The sequence below is a fragment of the Pinus tabuliformis genome, chromosome 4_1 (assembly GCF_031772625.1).
Source record: "Pinus tabuliformis cultivar Carrire ecotype Pingquan chromosome 4_1, CPIR1, whole genome shotgun sequence".
NCBI classification, from domain to species: Eukaryota; Viridiplantae; Streptophyta; class Pinopsida; order Pinales; family Pinaceae; genus Pinus; species Pinus tabuliformis.
Window position 1 is genome coordinate 806,283,427 of NC_142303.1, and position 17,839 is coordinate 806,301,265.

A 17,839-nucleotide genomic window follows, 5' to 3' on the forward strand; every position below is an offset into this window, starting at 1 on the left:
TGAAGTGATGTCAATATACAAGGAGTAATCAGTTGAAACAAATCAAAAAATTCATAGAAAATCATAAGAAATACATACCCATAAACAAAGTCTTGGTTAATTGCTTGTGACTTCTTAATTCCTCCAATTGCTTTGAAGGCTGCAGGTTCAAAACTTCCTGCATATAAAATTGGATGTCACCATGCTGTGAGAAAAAAAAATGAGTACAATAAAACACCAATAGTTTAATTAGGGATCTGTTTTGATTATCAACTTTTGAGTAGATTAAACTTTGGAATTCAATGTATTTAGCACTTCAACCCTTTCATTAAGCTTTGTAACTAAATATGCAACTGAACAAGCCAAATTCATGTAAAAAATATTTATCTGTTGATATTTGAAAAAGTGAATTTAGTTGCATTCAACCCTATCATTAGGCTTTACAACTAAATATGCAACTGAAAAAACCAAATTCAAGTAATAAAAAAAATTCATTGATATTTAAAACAGTGTATTTAGTGGCATTTCATGATACTCAATTTAGTGTCAAGCCCCCATTTTCAATTCAAAAGTAAAGTTAATACTATTATGGACATATCCATTCCACTGAGAGAAGCGAGATGCATTCTAGAGTCCAGTATGAGGGAGATGTGTAAAATCTATTCCTAATCCACAGACGCACACACACACACACAAAGCCGAAGCAATTAGCTGAAACAGTTGATGCCAATTGTTGGGCATTTGGCTAGTTCTGTTGAGATGTTGTCATTGATGTCAAAGCAAGGACCAGCGATGGTCAAAGCCAAACATGCTCAAAGTCAGATGGTTGAGAGGTTGTCAGATTGCCTATCTATAGAGATTCCAAAGGAGAGTGAGATGTAAGAGGCAATATCATTTCATCCTAAATTTAGACCCAAGATTCTATATGCAACATGTTCTTGGTTAATTTCAAATTCCATGATTTAGCAATACACCTTTAGGATTTGTTACCACACAATCTAGAAGGGTCGTAATGAAAGGAAAACCTAAGGGACAGCTACTAGACTAAGTGACAACAATGGGACTATGACCCCCAGTCACCTTAGTCAAAGTCTCATGCTCTTTATGGACTTTCACTAATGGGAGGAGTCTCGGTAGGAAGGGAATCACTTAGAGTGAACAAATAATGATTTAGGTGTGAAGAGATTCCACAAAGCCCATTCACAATAATGGTTCAATTGTTCAAGGAAACTAAAATCTCTCCAAGAAAGACCTAGGGGAGATCAAGACTTAGGGTTTCAGACTTATGATGATAATAGGTATTCCTAAGGTCAAGACCCCAAGTGATGGGATAGGATCTCTCAAAGAAGCTCGATGTAATGTTTTAACACTTTCAAGAGGCTCTTTGCTTCCTTTGAGAGACTTGGGAAAGATTTGTGCTAGACCTAGGGTTTTATGAATGATCGTGGGAAAAAATACTTCCAAGGTACTCACTAGGTCAAGGCAAGGGAGGAGAAAATGGTTTCTTATGATTTATTCCAACAAATACTTTGCTCATACAACCCTCAAAGAAGTCTCCATGGTGAGAGAGAAATACCTAGGTTTTCCCTCTTAGAATAGAACCTAGGGCAAGAGATTTTATGGATGAAACTCGAGCAGATGCTCACCGAACTTGGAGCATAGGTAGCCTAGACCCCGAGCTTGATGTTTGGACCCTCGAATTCCCGAAAAATAACCTCCCTAAATTTTGCTGCAAGCCCTAGATTTCCCCCCTACTCTTTAGGGGACCAAAATTTAAGAGGAGAAAATATGGGGAAAGAGGAGTTTTATCACCAAAATCCTTGGACTAGTGCCTAGTCCTTTGGGCTATGGAGTCCTAGATGCATTAGATTGGCCAAATTTGTCCTCAAGGAGGTCAAAAGTTGATGCCCTAGCTACCAACCTTCAACAATTACCTACTATTAAAATATGGAGTTTCATGAAGAAAAATAACATTTCATCACTAGGAACATTCATTGCATGTTATATCATGAGTAACATATGCAAGAGCCAACCAAATAGCTTCCCAAAATTTCTTCAACAAAATTAGGGCACAATAGCATTTACATTAGTTGCAACAATTACATACATTAGACATTTTCAAGAGAAAGATTTCATCAACAAAAGAACTTACAAGATAATCATGCAATATATCCATCCATATTCAAGAAGTAGCTCCAAGACAAGATGAAAATCAGCTCCAAATATCAGAGTGCGTGTAAGATACTCCAATAGCTTCCAAAGAAAAAGTGTGAGTTCTTCTACAAGAGAAGAATCCAAGTGATGATGTTGATGAAATACAAATGAAGCTTAGTTCTATTTATATAGGCCTCTCTAAATCAAATTAACTTAATTAGCCCCAAAAATTATAAAATAGTGTGCTAAAAACAAGTCTTACTCACAAGCCGACCAAGTAGCTATCACAAATTATGAATTAGCCATCCATATGCAAGTCAAGTTGATGACATCATGATGATGTAGGGTCGTTGGAGGGCCATGTTGAGTCCTCTAAGTGCCATGATGAGAGAGAGGGTTCCAATAAAGATGAATTAGGGGATGGCCCCTAATTTTCCATGCAAGTCATCATGTGGGGCCCCAAAGTGGTTTTGGAGCACAATTGTTGGTCTCATGGGTCTCTAGATGAAAGAAAAGCGTGTACAATGCTCCAAATGAGAGCTTTGTTGTTGTCTTTCTTACACACCTAAGTTAATGTGGGAAAAATCCTCAACCCCACGAAGTGTGGCCTTGGTGGAAAAATTCAGAGAAAGGGTTGTCACCTAATCCCAACTCTCTCCATCTAGGCTCTCTCCTAGCTAAAGTCAAGGCAGATGGACCCTAAGAAAGATACTAAAGAAGGCTTGTTAAACTAACAAGTTCTAGGAGATAATTAGCAGATTAAATTAGAGCACCAACCATTCAATAACTTGAAATATAACTTGAAGCAATAAATAAAGAATTTAGCAAGTACAAATGATCATGAGCATGAAATCAACATTAAAATGTAGATAGATCAATATGACTCAACAATGTATCTAGCAAGGCAAATGTAACTAGACCAGTGCCAAATAATACAATCTTGCAAGAAAATAAGTATGCTCAAATAAATGAAGGTACTTGCAATAATGGAAATTCTTTCACGATATAATAAGATCAAATGTAATGAAATCTGCAAGACAAGTGTTAGAACAACAAATAGAAAAAACTAGGATTGTTGATTTTTGTAGCATTGGATGTGCTCTTGCCTCAAGATTTTATAGAGAGACTAAGACACGTGCATTCTCCAATACCCAAACATTGTTTGGGAAAATTCCACCTAGAGATGATTTAATTAAAATAATTAACTTTTTTAAATGGTTCCCTAAGTCTAAACTTAGGAAATCAGGTTAGTTAAAGGGTATTAATTAAATCTGGTGTGAATCTTCTAGAAGAAAACGAGGATCAACTCCCAGTTAATCTTAGTCGTTGATTATGTTTTAATCGTGGCCATTGGAGCTCCAATGAGAGATTATAAGGAGTTCTATGGGCACTTGGAGAACACACCTATGCAGTTCGATTTCGTTGGGAAGTCGATTTCTTGAGTAGCAACTGTGAGTTGCCGAAAGTGACTCAGTAAAGTCGAAGCAGTGAGAGAGGGACAGGGATAGTACACCGGAGGAGAGTTTTCCATATCTGGGAGAGCGCAAGGCAGAGAAGGCAAAGATAGGTTCAGAGAGGTAGCGCAGTGCCACATAGAGGTAGCGCAAAGCTTCAGAGGGAGTCTGATGGGAAAGTCGATATCTAGAGCCAGAATCCGGGGTGTGAGACCAGAGGGCCAGAGGTTCGAAATTCCAGTCAGCTGAAGATCAGAGGAGGTGATGGAGAGCCTAGAGGCTGTGACGCAGATTTGCGTAGGGTGAAGCAGAGACTGTGCAGAGGCAACGTGGGGATGGCCATCCAGAGCCTGGATCAGTGTCGGATCGCCAGTGACAGTTTGATATTTTTCTCACCACCTCTTTGCCAATTTATTCTCTATATCAGATTGTCAATTTGAGCATCTAATGATTTGTACTCAAATTACTACTACATAATAATAAAACCCTCAGTTGTTGCACCGGTTTTCCCAAATTGGGTTTCCGGGGACGTCTATCCAAAAACAATAGTGTATATGTGTGTTTATTTCTCTCCAGTGTAGTATTTAGTTTCCACGATATTTGTTTTGTGTAGGTTGCAATGTATGTATTTCAATATTTGCCATAGAAAACTGCAAGTAATTCGTTCAACGCAATTTAACAAATAGGAGACATATCATCAATTTGTTGTAGTAGTGTTGTAGCGGCTACAACCACCCTCCAAAATTTTGGCCTGCTTCCAACTTCGAAGCCTCCTTTGAGAGTTTCACTTGATGACTGCACGCACTCGGGTTCACTCCGTGAGCTCATGTGAGTCTTCGCACCACCTTGCTTGATCATTCCACCCAAGTTGTTGCATGTTGATGTTATTGTCATGCTTGTGACCGAGTTCTGGTCATACTCGAGGTCTTCACTTCGTGTGTACATGTTGTGTTCACTATGTAAACATCTGTCGCACTAACACACGGAGTCACATACACTGTCGCGCAAGCATCGTCACGGGCGACCAACGATTAATCACAAGTGTCGCGCTTGTCGCTCACACCGTCGATCAATCATGTTGAGCATGTGTGTCTGGATGGTTTGAGTCGTCTCATCGTTTAGTCATGTAAGTGTGTGTTCGCAAGATCACGTATGCATCTTTCACTCGTTCACACACTTAGTCACTTTGCTGAAGTTCTGATGACCAGATTCCCCTCTAACAGCCGGACCTTCACCCCGCCATCGACTCGATCGACTATCATCCAAAACAGCGCAAAAGCACTGTCAAGCCATTTCAAGTTGTGCTGCCCGCAAGCGAATCAATCAACCTTGAAGCTGGCCAACTAGAGAGTTTGACCCAGCAGCCACCCCAGGACTGACTCACCTCAAAAATTGTGCAAGGTTGCAAGCCTTGCCCACTCCGCTCACTGAGAAAATTGTGCAGACAGGCCAGACAGACACCAAGTGCCTGTCCCTGTCTACCTCAGAAATTACGCAGTTTTTCCAGTCAGCCCTCCAGTCAGTCGATCGGCTACTCACCATGAAAACTGCGCAGTTTTCATGAGCAAGCCTTCTGCTACCCAGCAGTTGCTCAGCTAAGAAACTACGCAGAGGTGATCAGCAAGCTAGCCTCCCAGCATCAGCGCAGTTTTCCTGCCAGCAGCTCTTAGTAACCGACTGCCACTTCCCTCCAGGAATTGCGCAGTTTTTACTGCCAAACTCTCGGCAGCTAACTGCCAATTCCCCTCAGGAATTGCATGGTTTTTGCTTCCAGTGACCCAGCAACCAGCTGCTAGTTCCCTCCAGGGATTGCATGCTTTTTGCTGCCAAGCTCCAACAGCGAACTGCCAATTCCCTCCAAGAAATGCACAATTTCTATTCCCAAGCTCCCGCCAGCTGGCTACTAGTTCCCCTCAGGAATTGCGCAGTTTTTGCTGCCAGTGACCTAGCAGCTAGCTGCCAGTTTCCTCCAGGAATTGCACAGTTTTTGGCTATCAAGCTCCCACTGCCTGCTCGGTCCGGAAATTGCGCAAATTTAGCTTGCCCAACCTTCCTGCAACCCAGACTGTTCCTCTCAAAAATTGCACAGTTTTGTCTTCTAGCTAAGCTAGACCCCGCGAACAGTCACTGTCAATCTAGATGGCCCACCTCCATCACCAGTGACTACCGCACAGTTTTCATTAGCAGTGCCCAGAGCCCCCATCTCACCACGCAACCTCGCCTCCTCTCCCGGTCACCTAAATCCGAAATGAACATGCATCATGGTAGACTAGGAGGTTTATGGATTTGTCATCTTTTCATGAATGACTGCAAATACAAGTACACAAACAAACATGGCACGATGACGAATGGGATGAACAAAGGGAGCACATGCAGAAGACATGTTCGCCAATGGACAAACAAACGATGCATGCAAAGAGATGTGCTTGCGAACGGATGATCATGCAAAAATGTGTTCACGGACGGACGAACAAGCAAACATGCAAGATGTGTTCATGGACGGACGTACAAACGACCATGCACCTTTCGCGAACAGATGAACCTATCAAGCTTACCAACATACAAGCAAGGAGCAATGTGTGAATGCAACATCAAGCGAACCAACGACCATCGAAGACTCCGCACACTTTGCCATGCAGAGATGAAGTTGTGACACACCATGAGGACATCCATCACCCAGCGGCACTGCAACTCGACATGCACACCACCACCAACATGAATGTACTAGCACTATCATGTCAAGTCTTGTCATGAGTCATGTCATCTACATCTCAACTGTGGGCCATGCTGTCAATCAATGTAATGTAACGTGGAATTCCAAAAGACCCACTTGTTGTATGAAGAGTCAAGTAAAGTCGAAAAGTCATGGAAATCAAACAGTCATGTGGGTAGTCGAACAGCCACAAGGGTCAGTTACACCCTTGGCTATAAATACCCCCTCATTTGTACATGTAAAGGACTTTTCACCTCGGCTCCTCCCACATAACCTTGAGAGTCTGTAATCTTTTCTTTGAGGAGTAAGTAGTGGCTCCAACGCCCCGCTCATGGGGTTAGTGATGTATGGTGTAATGATGTGTCTTGGAACTTTCTCTTAATTCAGAAGCCCGCTATTAGGCCAGCACATTTTCACATATGTATTGTAACTGTTGTAAGACTAATCTTGAACACTTGTAATGCATGTTGCTTTAACCTGTGTTTAACACTTGAACTCATTCACTTGTTGTAATACATATCTGTTAATGAAAATGTGTTGTACATGCTGTTAACACTGTCTCGCCCATGTCGGCTACCCCTTAGACATCAGACAGACCTTTCACATAAAACTTGCTATTACAACCGTTGCACTCACGCGGACTAATCCACTGAGTGTTGTATGTGTTATCTTCCCTTGTCTGTTGTGACTGCCACATCCGTGTGGACTGTTCCTCCGGAAGTTGTGCACGTCCTGTTGTGTTGTGTGTTCCTAGCAGAGTTGGGGCTTCCCCCAACCAACTTGGGACTCACTCCCACCCTCTCCCTCTACGGTGAAAGAACCATTGACACAAGTGACACTCACAATCAACAAGCATGCGAACCTCACTTCTCGAAGACAAAGCGGACCACTCTCCTATGCTAACAAGAGTGAGTTGAGGCAAATCTTTAAGATAATGGCAACCGAGCCATCATACCAGATGGGGCTCCCACACCAAACGATGTGAGGTCTAGTTGGGACTTCATACCTAGGTGATCCCCTGAATGTTGGCAAGTCCAGCACCGTCAATAAGTAGGATTTGGGGTTACCAAATTTTCACATGGTATCCGAGCACAGATCGTAAGTCAGAGAGCTCAACGCAGAAGGAAGGAGGCATTTCAAATTTCTACGTAGGCAACAAATCGAAACCCTCAGGGGCAGCATATTTCCTTGGCCAAAAGGGTCAGTTTTTAGTGGGAATTTTTTCTTTGAGTGAGTCAACAGAGAATAAATTTCCCAGATCGAAGAGTGCTAGACGTAGAAGGAGTAGCAGCATTTTCCTTGCAAAGAAGATCTTCAAATGGGGCGCAGTTATTTTGCAGCAATTGTTGGCAGAATAGCATCAGAAGGAGAGGAGAGCACACACTGAGGGAATTTCTTCCTCAAAGGACTTCTAACCAAGAAGTTCATTTTTTTCTAGCAAAGCAACAGTGGTTGTGTGCGAGATCTCTCACTCCAGAAGGGAGTGCAAATAGTCGGGCAGCAACTGCGCAGAGGAGAAGAGGAAGCAGTTCGACTTTTTCAAGAGAGATGGCATCAACTGGCTTGAGAGATCAAGATCGGTTGGATGGAGCCTCCAACAATGTGATCTGCAAGGCTAGGATCTCCTGCCTTCTAGATGAGCATGATCTCAAAACTTATGTCGATAGTGTGGTAGTTGTACCTGCCGATGCAGATTCGCTCAAGAAGTACAACGCAGAGTTGGCAAGAGCTAAGAGGATCATTCTCGATAGGGTATCTTGCGAGGTTTTCCCGTTATATGAGTTTTAGTCCAACTCCTGATTCCAGTGAGGTCTACAAACCCACATCACATCGTTTGAATTTGGTACCACCCTCAGTGGGCGGTGACCAATGGTAAGTTTCCACATTGGAACCGCATTCGATTCCATGTCATGTTGTTAGGGCTTACTTCCACCCTTCGCAAGTAAGCTCCAAGATCTAGCAGTGGGTGGCGAGCGATAGTGAGGTTCCGCAATGGATCTATGCCTAATCCATGTCATGTCCTCATGGTTACCACAACCCGCAGCGTTTGACATGAAATAAGGTGGGGGTGATGGGTGGTGAGAGGTGAGGCAATAGCACAATTCTGATTTTTTGAGTTTTGTCTAATCCCACTCTCTAGCCCCTTTATGCATTGACCTGAACTCTTTGAGCACACAGGCTTATAACAAATGGTTGATATATATAAGCCTGTGGCACATAATTCCACTGGGTCAGGGTTCCACCAGTGCTCCCGTTAGGGTTGGTCCTGCCCATATGCATATAATTTGAGATCTGTCACCCACTAGTCGCACGACCGAAGTATAATACAATCAATCCAAGGTTGGGTTTGGATGAAACAGGGAGTGTGGCCCCTCACTCGTGTCTAACTATTTGAGGTCTTACTACGAATTATATCCCAATGCCTAAAGCCTCAAGCCCTCATCTCTGTAATAGTTGTTACAAAGGGGAAACTTAAACCACCAAAATACTAGAAAATTATGGCCCCTATGGCCTAAACCCATGAGTTCTTGATTTAGTCAAAGTAACCAATATAGGTACAAGTTTGATTCATAAGTTTATTCGTTCACAAACTTTCGGAATATATTGGAGTATTCAGAAATGCATAGTATCGCATTCATCATGAATATAACCACGAACAACACAGTCCAAACAGACATCAGAATTCATGAATACATAAAATATCATTCCAATCAGAGCATAACAATGAGCCTCACTGCTCATGCATCATTTATGTTTATCAAGACATAAAGTATTGCAACATTCGCATATAACAAGAACCAGCACAATCCATAAGACAGTATACAAAAGAAATTTACACTTATCTGTGTGTTTAAAGATAGCTGACAACTAAAGGAGGGACTTCAACTCTCCACCTAACCATAGGTTAGCTACACCACAACTTTCTTATAGTTGACCACCCCTAAGGCAGATCAAAAGTTTGAGGGGATGCTTTCTCAAGGAATTCACCCAAGGCCCAACTGGTGTAGTGCTCAGTTCCAGGAGTCTAAATCTATTATTTAGGTGGTTTATCGGCTATATTTTCAAGGAAAGTAGTGGAGGAGCCCATAGCCCATTGTCCAAGTGGTTTATTAGGCTTTCCAACAAGCACCACAGTGGTTCAGCTACCTTGCCTAGTGGTTTATCAGCCTTACAACAAGCACCCGAGCGGTTTATCAACCCTTTCAGCGAGCACTAAGTGGTTTATCAGCTTATTCAGCAACTTGGTGGTTTATCACTTAGCAAGCACTAATAGTGAACTAGTAGTTCAATCCTCAATTAAGCCTCCCACTGGCCCTTCAGGCTTGGACACCATAGTACAGTGGCGCAACCCATCAATACAAGTGAAACAGTCCCAAGTTTTAGAGTGTTGAGCTCAACTCCATCTCCAGTGTTGCTTTTGTGCTCCCAGTCCAACATTTTCGGGGATTCATTCTTTGTTATTCCACCCCTCCTTCGCACTCGCTCTTCCTTCTCACCCTTGATTTTCCTTTAGCCCCTTTGCATTCCTACGAGAGACTACCAAGTTTCCCTCACGTCCTAGAATCAAGAAGATGTTGACATTTCCTCTTGCCTAATCACCTCTTCGCCATGTGTCAAGTGGTGACTTGCTTTTTCATGCCATTGGACACCACTCTCCCACTACTCTGCTTTCCCTCATATTTGGATTCATGTGTCCCTCCATTCAGGCCAACATTTCATATTTTTATTAAATTCGAGAAGAAAATTTAATATTTATATCATTTATAGGATTTGTCTCAGCCAGTCATGGTTGCCACATTGGCCTTTACAATTATGACCACATATACAAAAATAGTGGGTACAAAGGCGGGACAATCACAACTAAAGGTGGTAACTGCAAAATAAATATATTTAAAATTCACTAAACCTTGCATCTAAAGTTGGTAATTGCAAAATGTGAAAATTCTTGAATCTAACACATTAGAAACCCCTACTGCAATTACTTGTTTACAATCTCCTACTTGTTCTTTACATTAACAAGTTATTTAATTGCATAAACATCAAAATAAACACCATTGTAGCCTTCACAAATATACAGATCATGCACTGAAATAAACAAAGACAATAACACAAGGGACACCGTTATTTTTGGACAATCATCCCCGGAAAAACCCAATTCAGGAAAATCTGTGCGGTATATAGAGGGTTTGTGTTATTAAGCAGATTTCGTAAATACAACTAGGGTGTTAGAAATGGCTCACCCAATAGAGAATTTACGCGGTAGTAGTACCTCTATCAAGAGACGGATATTCCGGCAAATCAGCGAGCGAATGATCAAACCCCACAGCGACTCCAATTGTTCCCTATGCTAGACAACGAAAGCTAGTCCAAGCGCTGCTCTAGAACTGTGTCACTCCCCCAGGAGCTGTGTCACCCTGACAGTGAGCCTCCCTTGCTCAGAAATTCGATTTTTTTGATCTGCTCCCAGTCTACCCCACAGAATCTCCCCAGCGCTGCCTCTGAGGCCCAGTGTCAGCCTCTACGACTTCTGCATCAGCCCTCTACATCCTTTGCATTAGGTCTTCGCCCTCTGTGTCAGCCCTTCTAGGGCACGTGCTATCTCTCCCGACACTGCAGTGCCTCTCTGCTATGTATTCTTCGACCTCAGATGAAAATCCCTTCTCGAACTGCCCCTCACTGCAACTAATCACTTGCTCGATTTCCTCAGCAAACCTCGCCCCAGAAAATCAAACTGATTGATCTCTCTTGGTGTATCTCCAACTGACCCTCAAGCCTCCTCTTATACTTTTATTGTTGAGTGTTCAACGTCCAAGATTAAGCCCCTAATCAACAGCTAAGATTAGAACTGGGTTGATCCTCGTCACTTAGAACTTTCTCACCCATATTTTATTAATACACATTAATATTTTTATTTTCCTAAGTTTAGACTTAGGAACTCATTAAAAATATTAATTATTTTAACAACTCTCCGTCCGCGTGGAATTTCTCCAAACGATTTCTGGGTCTTGGAGATCTCATGTGTTCTAGCCCCTCCACCAAATTTCGGATCTAGAGCACATCCGATGCTACCCAAAATCAAAACTCCCTCTTAGCGAGGAATGTGCACTAGCAATGCTTCACCATAGAAGCATCACATTGATCCTCCGCACCAGTCGTCTGTGTTGATGTTTGGCCCGCTACCCGACATCCACCGCACTACTGCTTCCTGTATTGCTTCCCATGACATTTCTACATCTGTACTGTAGCTCCCTCTCAAAATGTTGCCTCATGTTTCCCATAGCACTGCCACTGCTAACTGCTGCATTGCAACTCAGTTACCGAGAAGTAATGGACTTCACCCAAACTCTGACATCCTGGTCAATCTGGAAGCCTCGTGATGCTAAATCTACCTCTGTTGCTATCTTGTGCTCCCTCTGCTTCCACTGTGCTGCTGCAACCTCATATGTGCCTCTCGCACTGCTACAACCTCGACTACGCTGCTATAGACTTCTACACTCTAGCACTGCCTTGTTGCTCCATCGCACCTTACTCCACCCAACACCTGTCATCATGCTATTGTCCTTAAGGGCTCCCGTAGTGGTATGTGATCCAAGAGTTTGGGCACCTCATGGATCCTGCCCCTTTATCTGTAGTCCTTTCGACTACAGCTCCATGTCTCCCCACCTCTTCTCTAGAGGCGCATGAGCACTCATGGAACAATCATCATCAGTCTCGACATTCTTCTCCACCTTTGCTGGAGAAACATTTGAGTCAGAAGCTTCTCCCTTGCCTTTCTTCCTAGGGCACTGAGAGGCATAGTGTCCCAGCTCCCCACAGTTGAAGCACTTGACATTGGAGATGTCTTTCTTCTTCCTATTTTGTAGCCCCTATTGTTTCGCTGATGCGAGAGTTGCATCTTCTTCCTCCTTGATACAAACTCCCTTACGGCTACTCCCTGCCTTGGTCAATGTCTTAAGCTCTTCCTGTCGAAGCGCTGCCCACATCGCCTCCCAACTAGGGAGAGTTGCTCTACCCAAAATACTTTGGACAAACATCTCCCATTCCTCCGATGCTACATTCAGGGCGATCCTGACTAAGAACTCTGGATCTAGAGTAGACCCCACAGAAGTAAGCTAGTCGTGAATCCCCTACAACTTGAGAAGGAAGGAATCTATCTCCTCTCCTTTCTGCATCTGATATGACCTCATTTGATTCTCCAATAACATCTTCCGCTGCATGGAAGAGCCCTGGTATAAGGCATTCAGGGTGTCATACATCTCCTTTTTTGTTGTCTTCTCAACAATATGTGGTATAACACAATCCTTGACCTTGTCTAGGATCATGCATTTCACCTTCTCCTGGGCCTACGCATACTTCTCAGTTGCATTAACATCAACTGGGACAGCTACTACTTTCGAGGCATAGTCCTTGATGCGATGTTTGCCCAGGACTGTCAGGATCTCGGCCTTCCAGATGACAAAATTGGAAGCCCAATCCAATCTGTCCTGATCCCTCAATCCGTTCACTGCCATCTCTGCTCCTGTTCTCTAGAATCCCTCTGAGTCCTGATTTCCCTCTCGGAAATCCTCCAGCCAACCGCCAAATCACTCCTCTCCAATCCTCCTTTGCCGTTGCAACCCGGATCTAGATTTCTTGCCTAGAAATCTGTCGAGGTAGTGCTTCCCTCTACCTTGGTTCAATCTCCTTAAGCAATCTTCTGCACCTACAGAAACAACGTCCCACCACTCCACAAATCAAAATTTGCATTGCTCCCTTAGCCCCGACAACTCGATGAATCTGAGCCCTTCAGGCTCTGCACAATCTCTGAGTGGGCTGAATCTTCTCCTCCCGGCCAACAACGTCAATCCTTCCTAGCTCAAAAGGACGACGTGGCTCTGTGTGAGCCAAATCTACCCACCTCTGCCTTTGCGCAAGCACTGCGTGAGCCTCTGTGTCACCTCTTCTGCACTGCGCCACTCCTCCTTCTGCCTCTTCGTCTCTGGAACAACACTATCTCTCGAGACAGCTGCTTCTCTACTGCAAATTCTCAGATTTCTCGGCTGGTGTCTTCAATCGTCTATATCTGCAATCACTCTAATACCGTGTGAAAATTCTTGAATCTAACACATCAAAAATCCCTACTACAATTACTGGTTTACAATCTCCTACTTGTTCTTTACGTTAACAAGTTATTTAATTGCATAAACATCGAAGTAAACACCATTGCAACCTTCACAAATATACAGATCATGCACTGAAATACAAAGAGACACTAACACAAGAGACACCGTTATTTTTGGACCATCGTCCCCGGAAAAACCCAATTTGGGAAAACCAACGCAGCATATAGAGGGTTTGTATTATTAAGCAGAATTCGTGAGTCTCCAAAAATCTTGTGCAATTTTCCAAAAATCTGTGTGAGTCTCCAATCGCATCTAGCCAAACCTGATGTTGAGTTGCCTCCTGGAAACTGGCAGGCTCCCCATCCTGAGCTACTAATGCCTGATATCTATCCGCCTGTTTTCGCTCCTTATTGTTTCTTGGCGCATCAATGAATTCCTCTGCATCTCGCAGAATCTGACGAAGTTACCTGCTAGTTCTTCCTCTGCCAGCAGGTGCTTCTGTTAGCTCCTCCTCATCCTGTGAATCTCCCTAATCCGAGGAAGAATTTTACTTTCGTTGGTTGAAGAGGTTTAACCAATGACTCCTCTTTTGACTGCTCCTCGGAAGGCATTTCTTGAGATTTTCTGAAAGCCCTGTCCTCCATGAACTTCACGTCTCGTCGAACCACTACCTTCCTACTCCCTAGAAGATAGATTTTGTATGCCTTAGCGTTCTTGCTATATCCCACTAGATATCTGTTTTCCGCAGTTTGATCCAGCTTTTTCCTCTTTTCCTCGGGTACACAGCAATATGCTAAACTCCCAAATATCCTGAAATGACTGACTTCAGGTGTCTTCCCTGTGAAAACTTTCTTTGGAGTAATCTTGCCCAATGCCCGATGAGAAGTCATGTTCTGAACATAGACTGTTGTGTTGCATGCTTCTCCCCACAGGAATTTTGGCATATCCTGATCATACATCATGGCCCTAGTTGCTTCTACAATAGTCTTGTTCTTCCTTTCTGCTACTCCATTCTGCTCCGGATTGTAAGGAGATGTCCACTCTCTTCTGATGCCCTCTTAGCGCAAAAAATCAGTGAAATCCTTGTCGACATACTCTCCACCATTATCTGAGCGCAAAACTTTTATTTTCTTCCCAGTCAAATTCTCCACCAGAGCCTTGAACTCTTTGAATCGACAGAAAACCTCGTCCTTGGTTTTTAGAAAACAAATCCAAGTTTTCTTGGAGTGGTCATCAATGAAGGTAAGGAAGTACTCGACACCACTAAGATCTTTAGTGGACATAGATCCGCAGATATCTAAGTGTATCAATCCTAGTACACTCTTGGACCTGTTTTTACTTCTAGTAAATGTTGCTTTGGCATACTTTCCTAAAGCACATCCTCTGCATACATCATCTCGTTATGTACTAAGATCCGAACTCCTGTTACAATGCTCCTGAAAATTTTCGAAGCCCCATGGTGCAAATGTCCCATTCTTCTATGCCATGGTTCGTTCAAATGCTTGTCTCCATAACTGCCTATTAGTGTCATTGGTGATTCTAGTTGTAGTCTATACAACCTGTTACTTTTGACCCTGATCTGCACTTTCTTTTTCCAGCTCAGATGTTTGACATATGCTTTCTCATTAATGAAGGTGTTATAGCCTTTGCCTTGAAATTGCAACACGGAAAGTAAGTTCATCCCCAATAAGGTACATGCAACACATTGGTAGCACGGAACCGCTCTCCCAATTCTATTTGAAAAACTATGGTACCCCACCCTTCTGCAGTACACTTTGCCTTGTTCCCCATGGTGATCTGAAAGTTCATCTTCTCCTCCCGATAATCTAAGAAACATTCCCGGATTCCCGTCATATGCCAAGAGGCTCATAGAGAAATTGAAATCACTTTCTCTTGTGCAATTTTCCAAAAATCTGTGTGAGTCTCCTCACGTAGATGCCTCTGCATCATGGTCTCAACCCATGATTGATTTTCCCTTCCTATTGTTGATTACTTGCTCTGATACCATGTGAAAATTCTATCACTGCAACAACTGATTTACTTTACCTACTTATTTTCCAATAAGTTATTTATGAAATTCCTTCAATAAACATTAAAATAAATTCCACTGCAGATATCACACCATAATACAAAAACAAACACATGCACAAGAATCAACACATTGACGCAGATATTTTGGACAACAGTCCCCGGAAAAATCCAATGTGGGAAAACTGGTGCACCAAGGGAGGATTTTATTATTCAACAATTCTTCAATAACACAGGGTGCCAAACTGGCTTACCCAACAGAGAGAAAAATTCTCCAGCACTTCTCCCAGTCTCTGCGTCAGCCTGGCTGACCTCTACGTAGCTCCCGGACAATCTGCATCAGCCTCTGCCTCTCTGCGTCAGACCTAGGCCTCTCTGTATCACCCACGCAGGCCCTCCAATGACTGTGCAGTCTACTGCTACCTCTGCGTCTGCCTCTCCAACGTCTGCGCTGGTCTTCTGGTGTTGTTCCCAACTCTTTGTTCCGTACTTGCTGCCTCCTGCTGCTCTCCAAACCACTAGTTCAAATTTCTCAGCTAACCCCACTCCAAAAATCGAACTGACTAGTCTCCCTTAGTGTATTCTCCAACTGACCCTCAAGCCTCTTCTTATACTTTTCTCATTGGTCCATCAACGACTGAGATTAAATCTCTAATCAACGGGTAAGATTACATTTGGCTTGATCCATGACTTTTGGAACCTTCTATCCCAGTTTTATATTAATACCCATTAATATTTTATTTTTCCTAAGTTTAGACTTAGGAACTCCATTAAAAATATTAATTATTTTAATATCTCCCAAACTGGTGAGAATCTGCCCAAACTATTTCTGGGTCTTGGCATGTGATTTAGCCTCTCCACCAATTTTCATGGCTAGAGCACATCTGATGCTACCCCAAATCAACATTTAATGGCTCAGATTAAGTCCTTAATCAACAGCTAGGATTAAAACTGGTTTGATCCTCGTCACTTAGAACTTTCTTACCCATATTTTATTAATACATATTAATATTTTTATTTTCCTAAGTTTAGACTTGGGAACTCATTAAAAATATTAATTATTTTAATAGCTCTCCATCTGAGTGGAATTTCTTCAAACGATTTATGGGTCTTGGAGATCTAATGTGTTCTAGCCCCTCCACCAAATTTCGGAGCTAGAGCACATCTGATGCTACCCAAAAGCAACACAAAATAGATCTCACACATACTAGTATGTGAGCTAAAATATTCAATTTAGAGATAAAATTTGTATAACTTGTACCTTCCTTAATCTTGCATCATTTAATGCACCTACCTCCAAAATTTGTTGCATTAAGCGTGATCGCATCTTTGAACTTGGGAATGTTGAAAATACTGCGAGGGGGTTGAATCAATATTTCTCTTCAATTAGTTAATTTTAACTTCATAGAGCATTAATTGTTATTAGCATCAGATAAACATAAAGCAATCATCAACACCATTCAACAATGCACAACAATAAAGACAGTACACCAGAGATTTTTAGGTGGAAACCCTTCTGGGAGAAAAACCACCAAACGCTTCTTAATATTTGTCTTCAATAGTTTACATCAATTAGAAAGCTCCAACTTCCAAGATTTTCAACTCTCACTGAAGGAGGCTCTAATACAAGCTCAACCTTGCTCTAGCTCCAACTGGAAGGACGCTCCAACTAGTTGACCAAGAATCAATGCTACAATGCAGGCTCTAACCTGCTAGCACGACCTTGAAGCAAGACTTGGCTGCAACCTTCAGCTCATATGTTTCACAATTTTCACACTGGTATACTGTCACCACAACATCAAACCGTCATCTCACATCAGCAATATGTAAAAGAACTACCAAACCCTAGCAGCATATATATAACCATATCAACACTATCACAATTCTGCAGTCAAGTGTTGCCTCATAGTAATCACTATCACTGGTAGCCACCCATGCTCAACAAATCTATTAGAATCTATATAGTATCCAAAACTTCTATGCAAAATAGATTCTATACGTCTCCTAATGCATCCACCTTAAGCCCCGATTGCTATGCTTCTTTCATATTCCAATTAGAGCAAATACTGATCCAAGAACTCATAAAAGAACATGTGGACCCAGTTAATAAGTTAGGTTTTCTACAAATTACTAATCTCAAGATGTGCTTCTATGCATTGTATATTTTCTAACAACAGTGATACAAATTGTGTACCACCAGTTCACTATTCATTTGACAAAATGTAGGTGTTCTACAAATCGTTCATCTCAAGGTGTGCTTCTACAAATTGACATGAAAATTAAAATTAAAAAATCGACCTGACAGCTGTCAGAGGTCAAACCCACATATTCCACGGAAGTACAATACAAATCGCACTATGAGTAGATTATACAGCGCATGGCCCACACATTCATTCAATACCCTTTAT

The 17,839-nt window shown here is 42.4% G+C and overlaps 1 protein-coding gene across 1 annotated transcript in view; it reads right to left on the reverse strand.

Annotated features, from left to right (window-relative positions):
* Nucleotides 1–17,839, reverse strand: part of LOC149178671 (uncharacterized) — a 396,993-nt gene that overhangs the window by 209,004 nt on the left and 170,150 nt on the right. Inside the window, exon 10 of the mRNA XM_089422194.1 lies at nt 79–184. Coding sequence (XP_089278320.1) covers nt 79–184 — 106 coding nt within the window. The remainder of the gene's footprint in view (nt 1–78; nt 185–17,839) is intronic.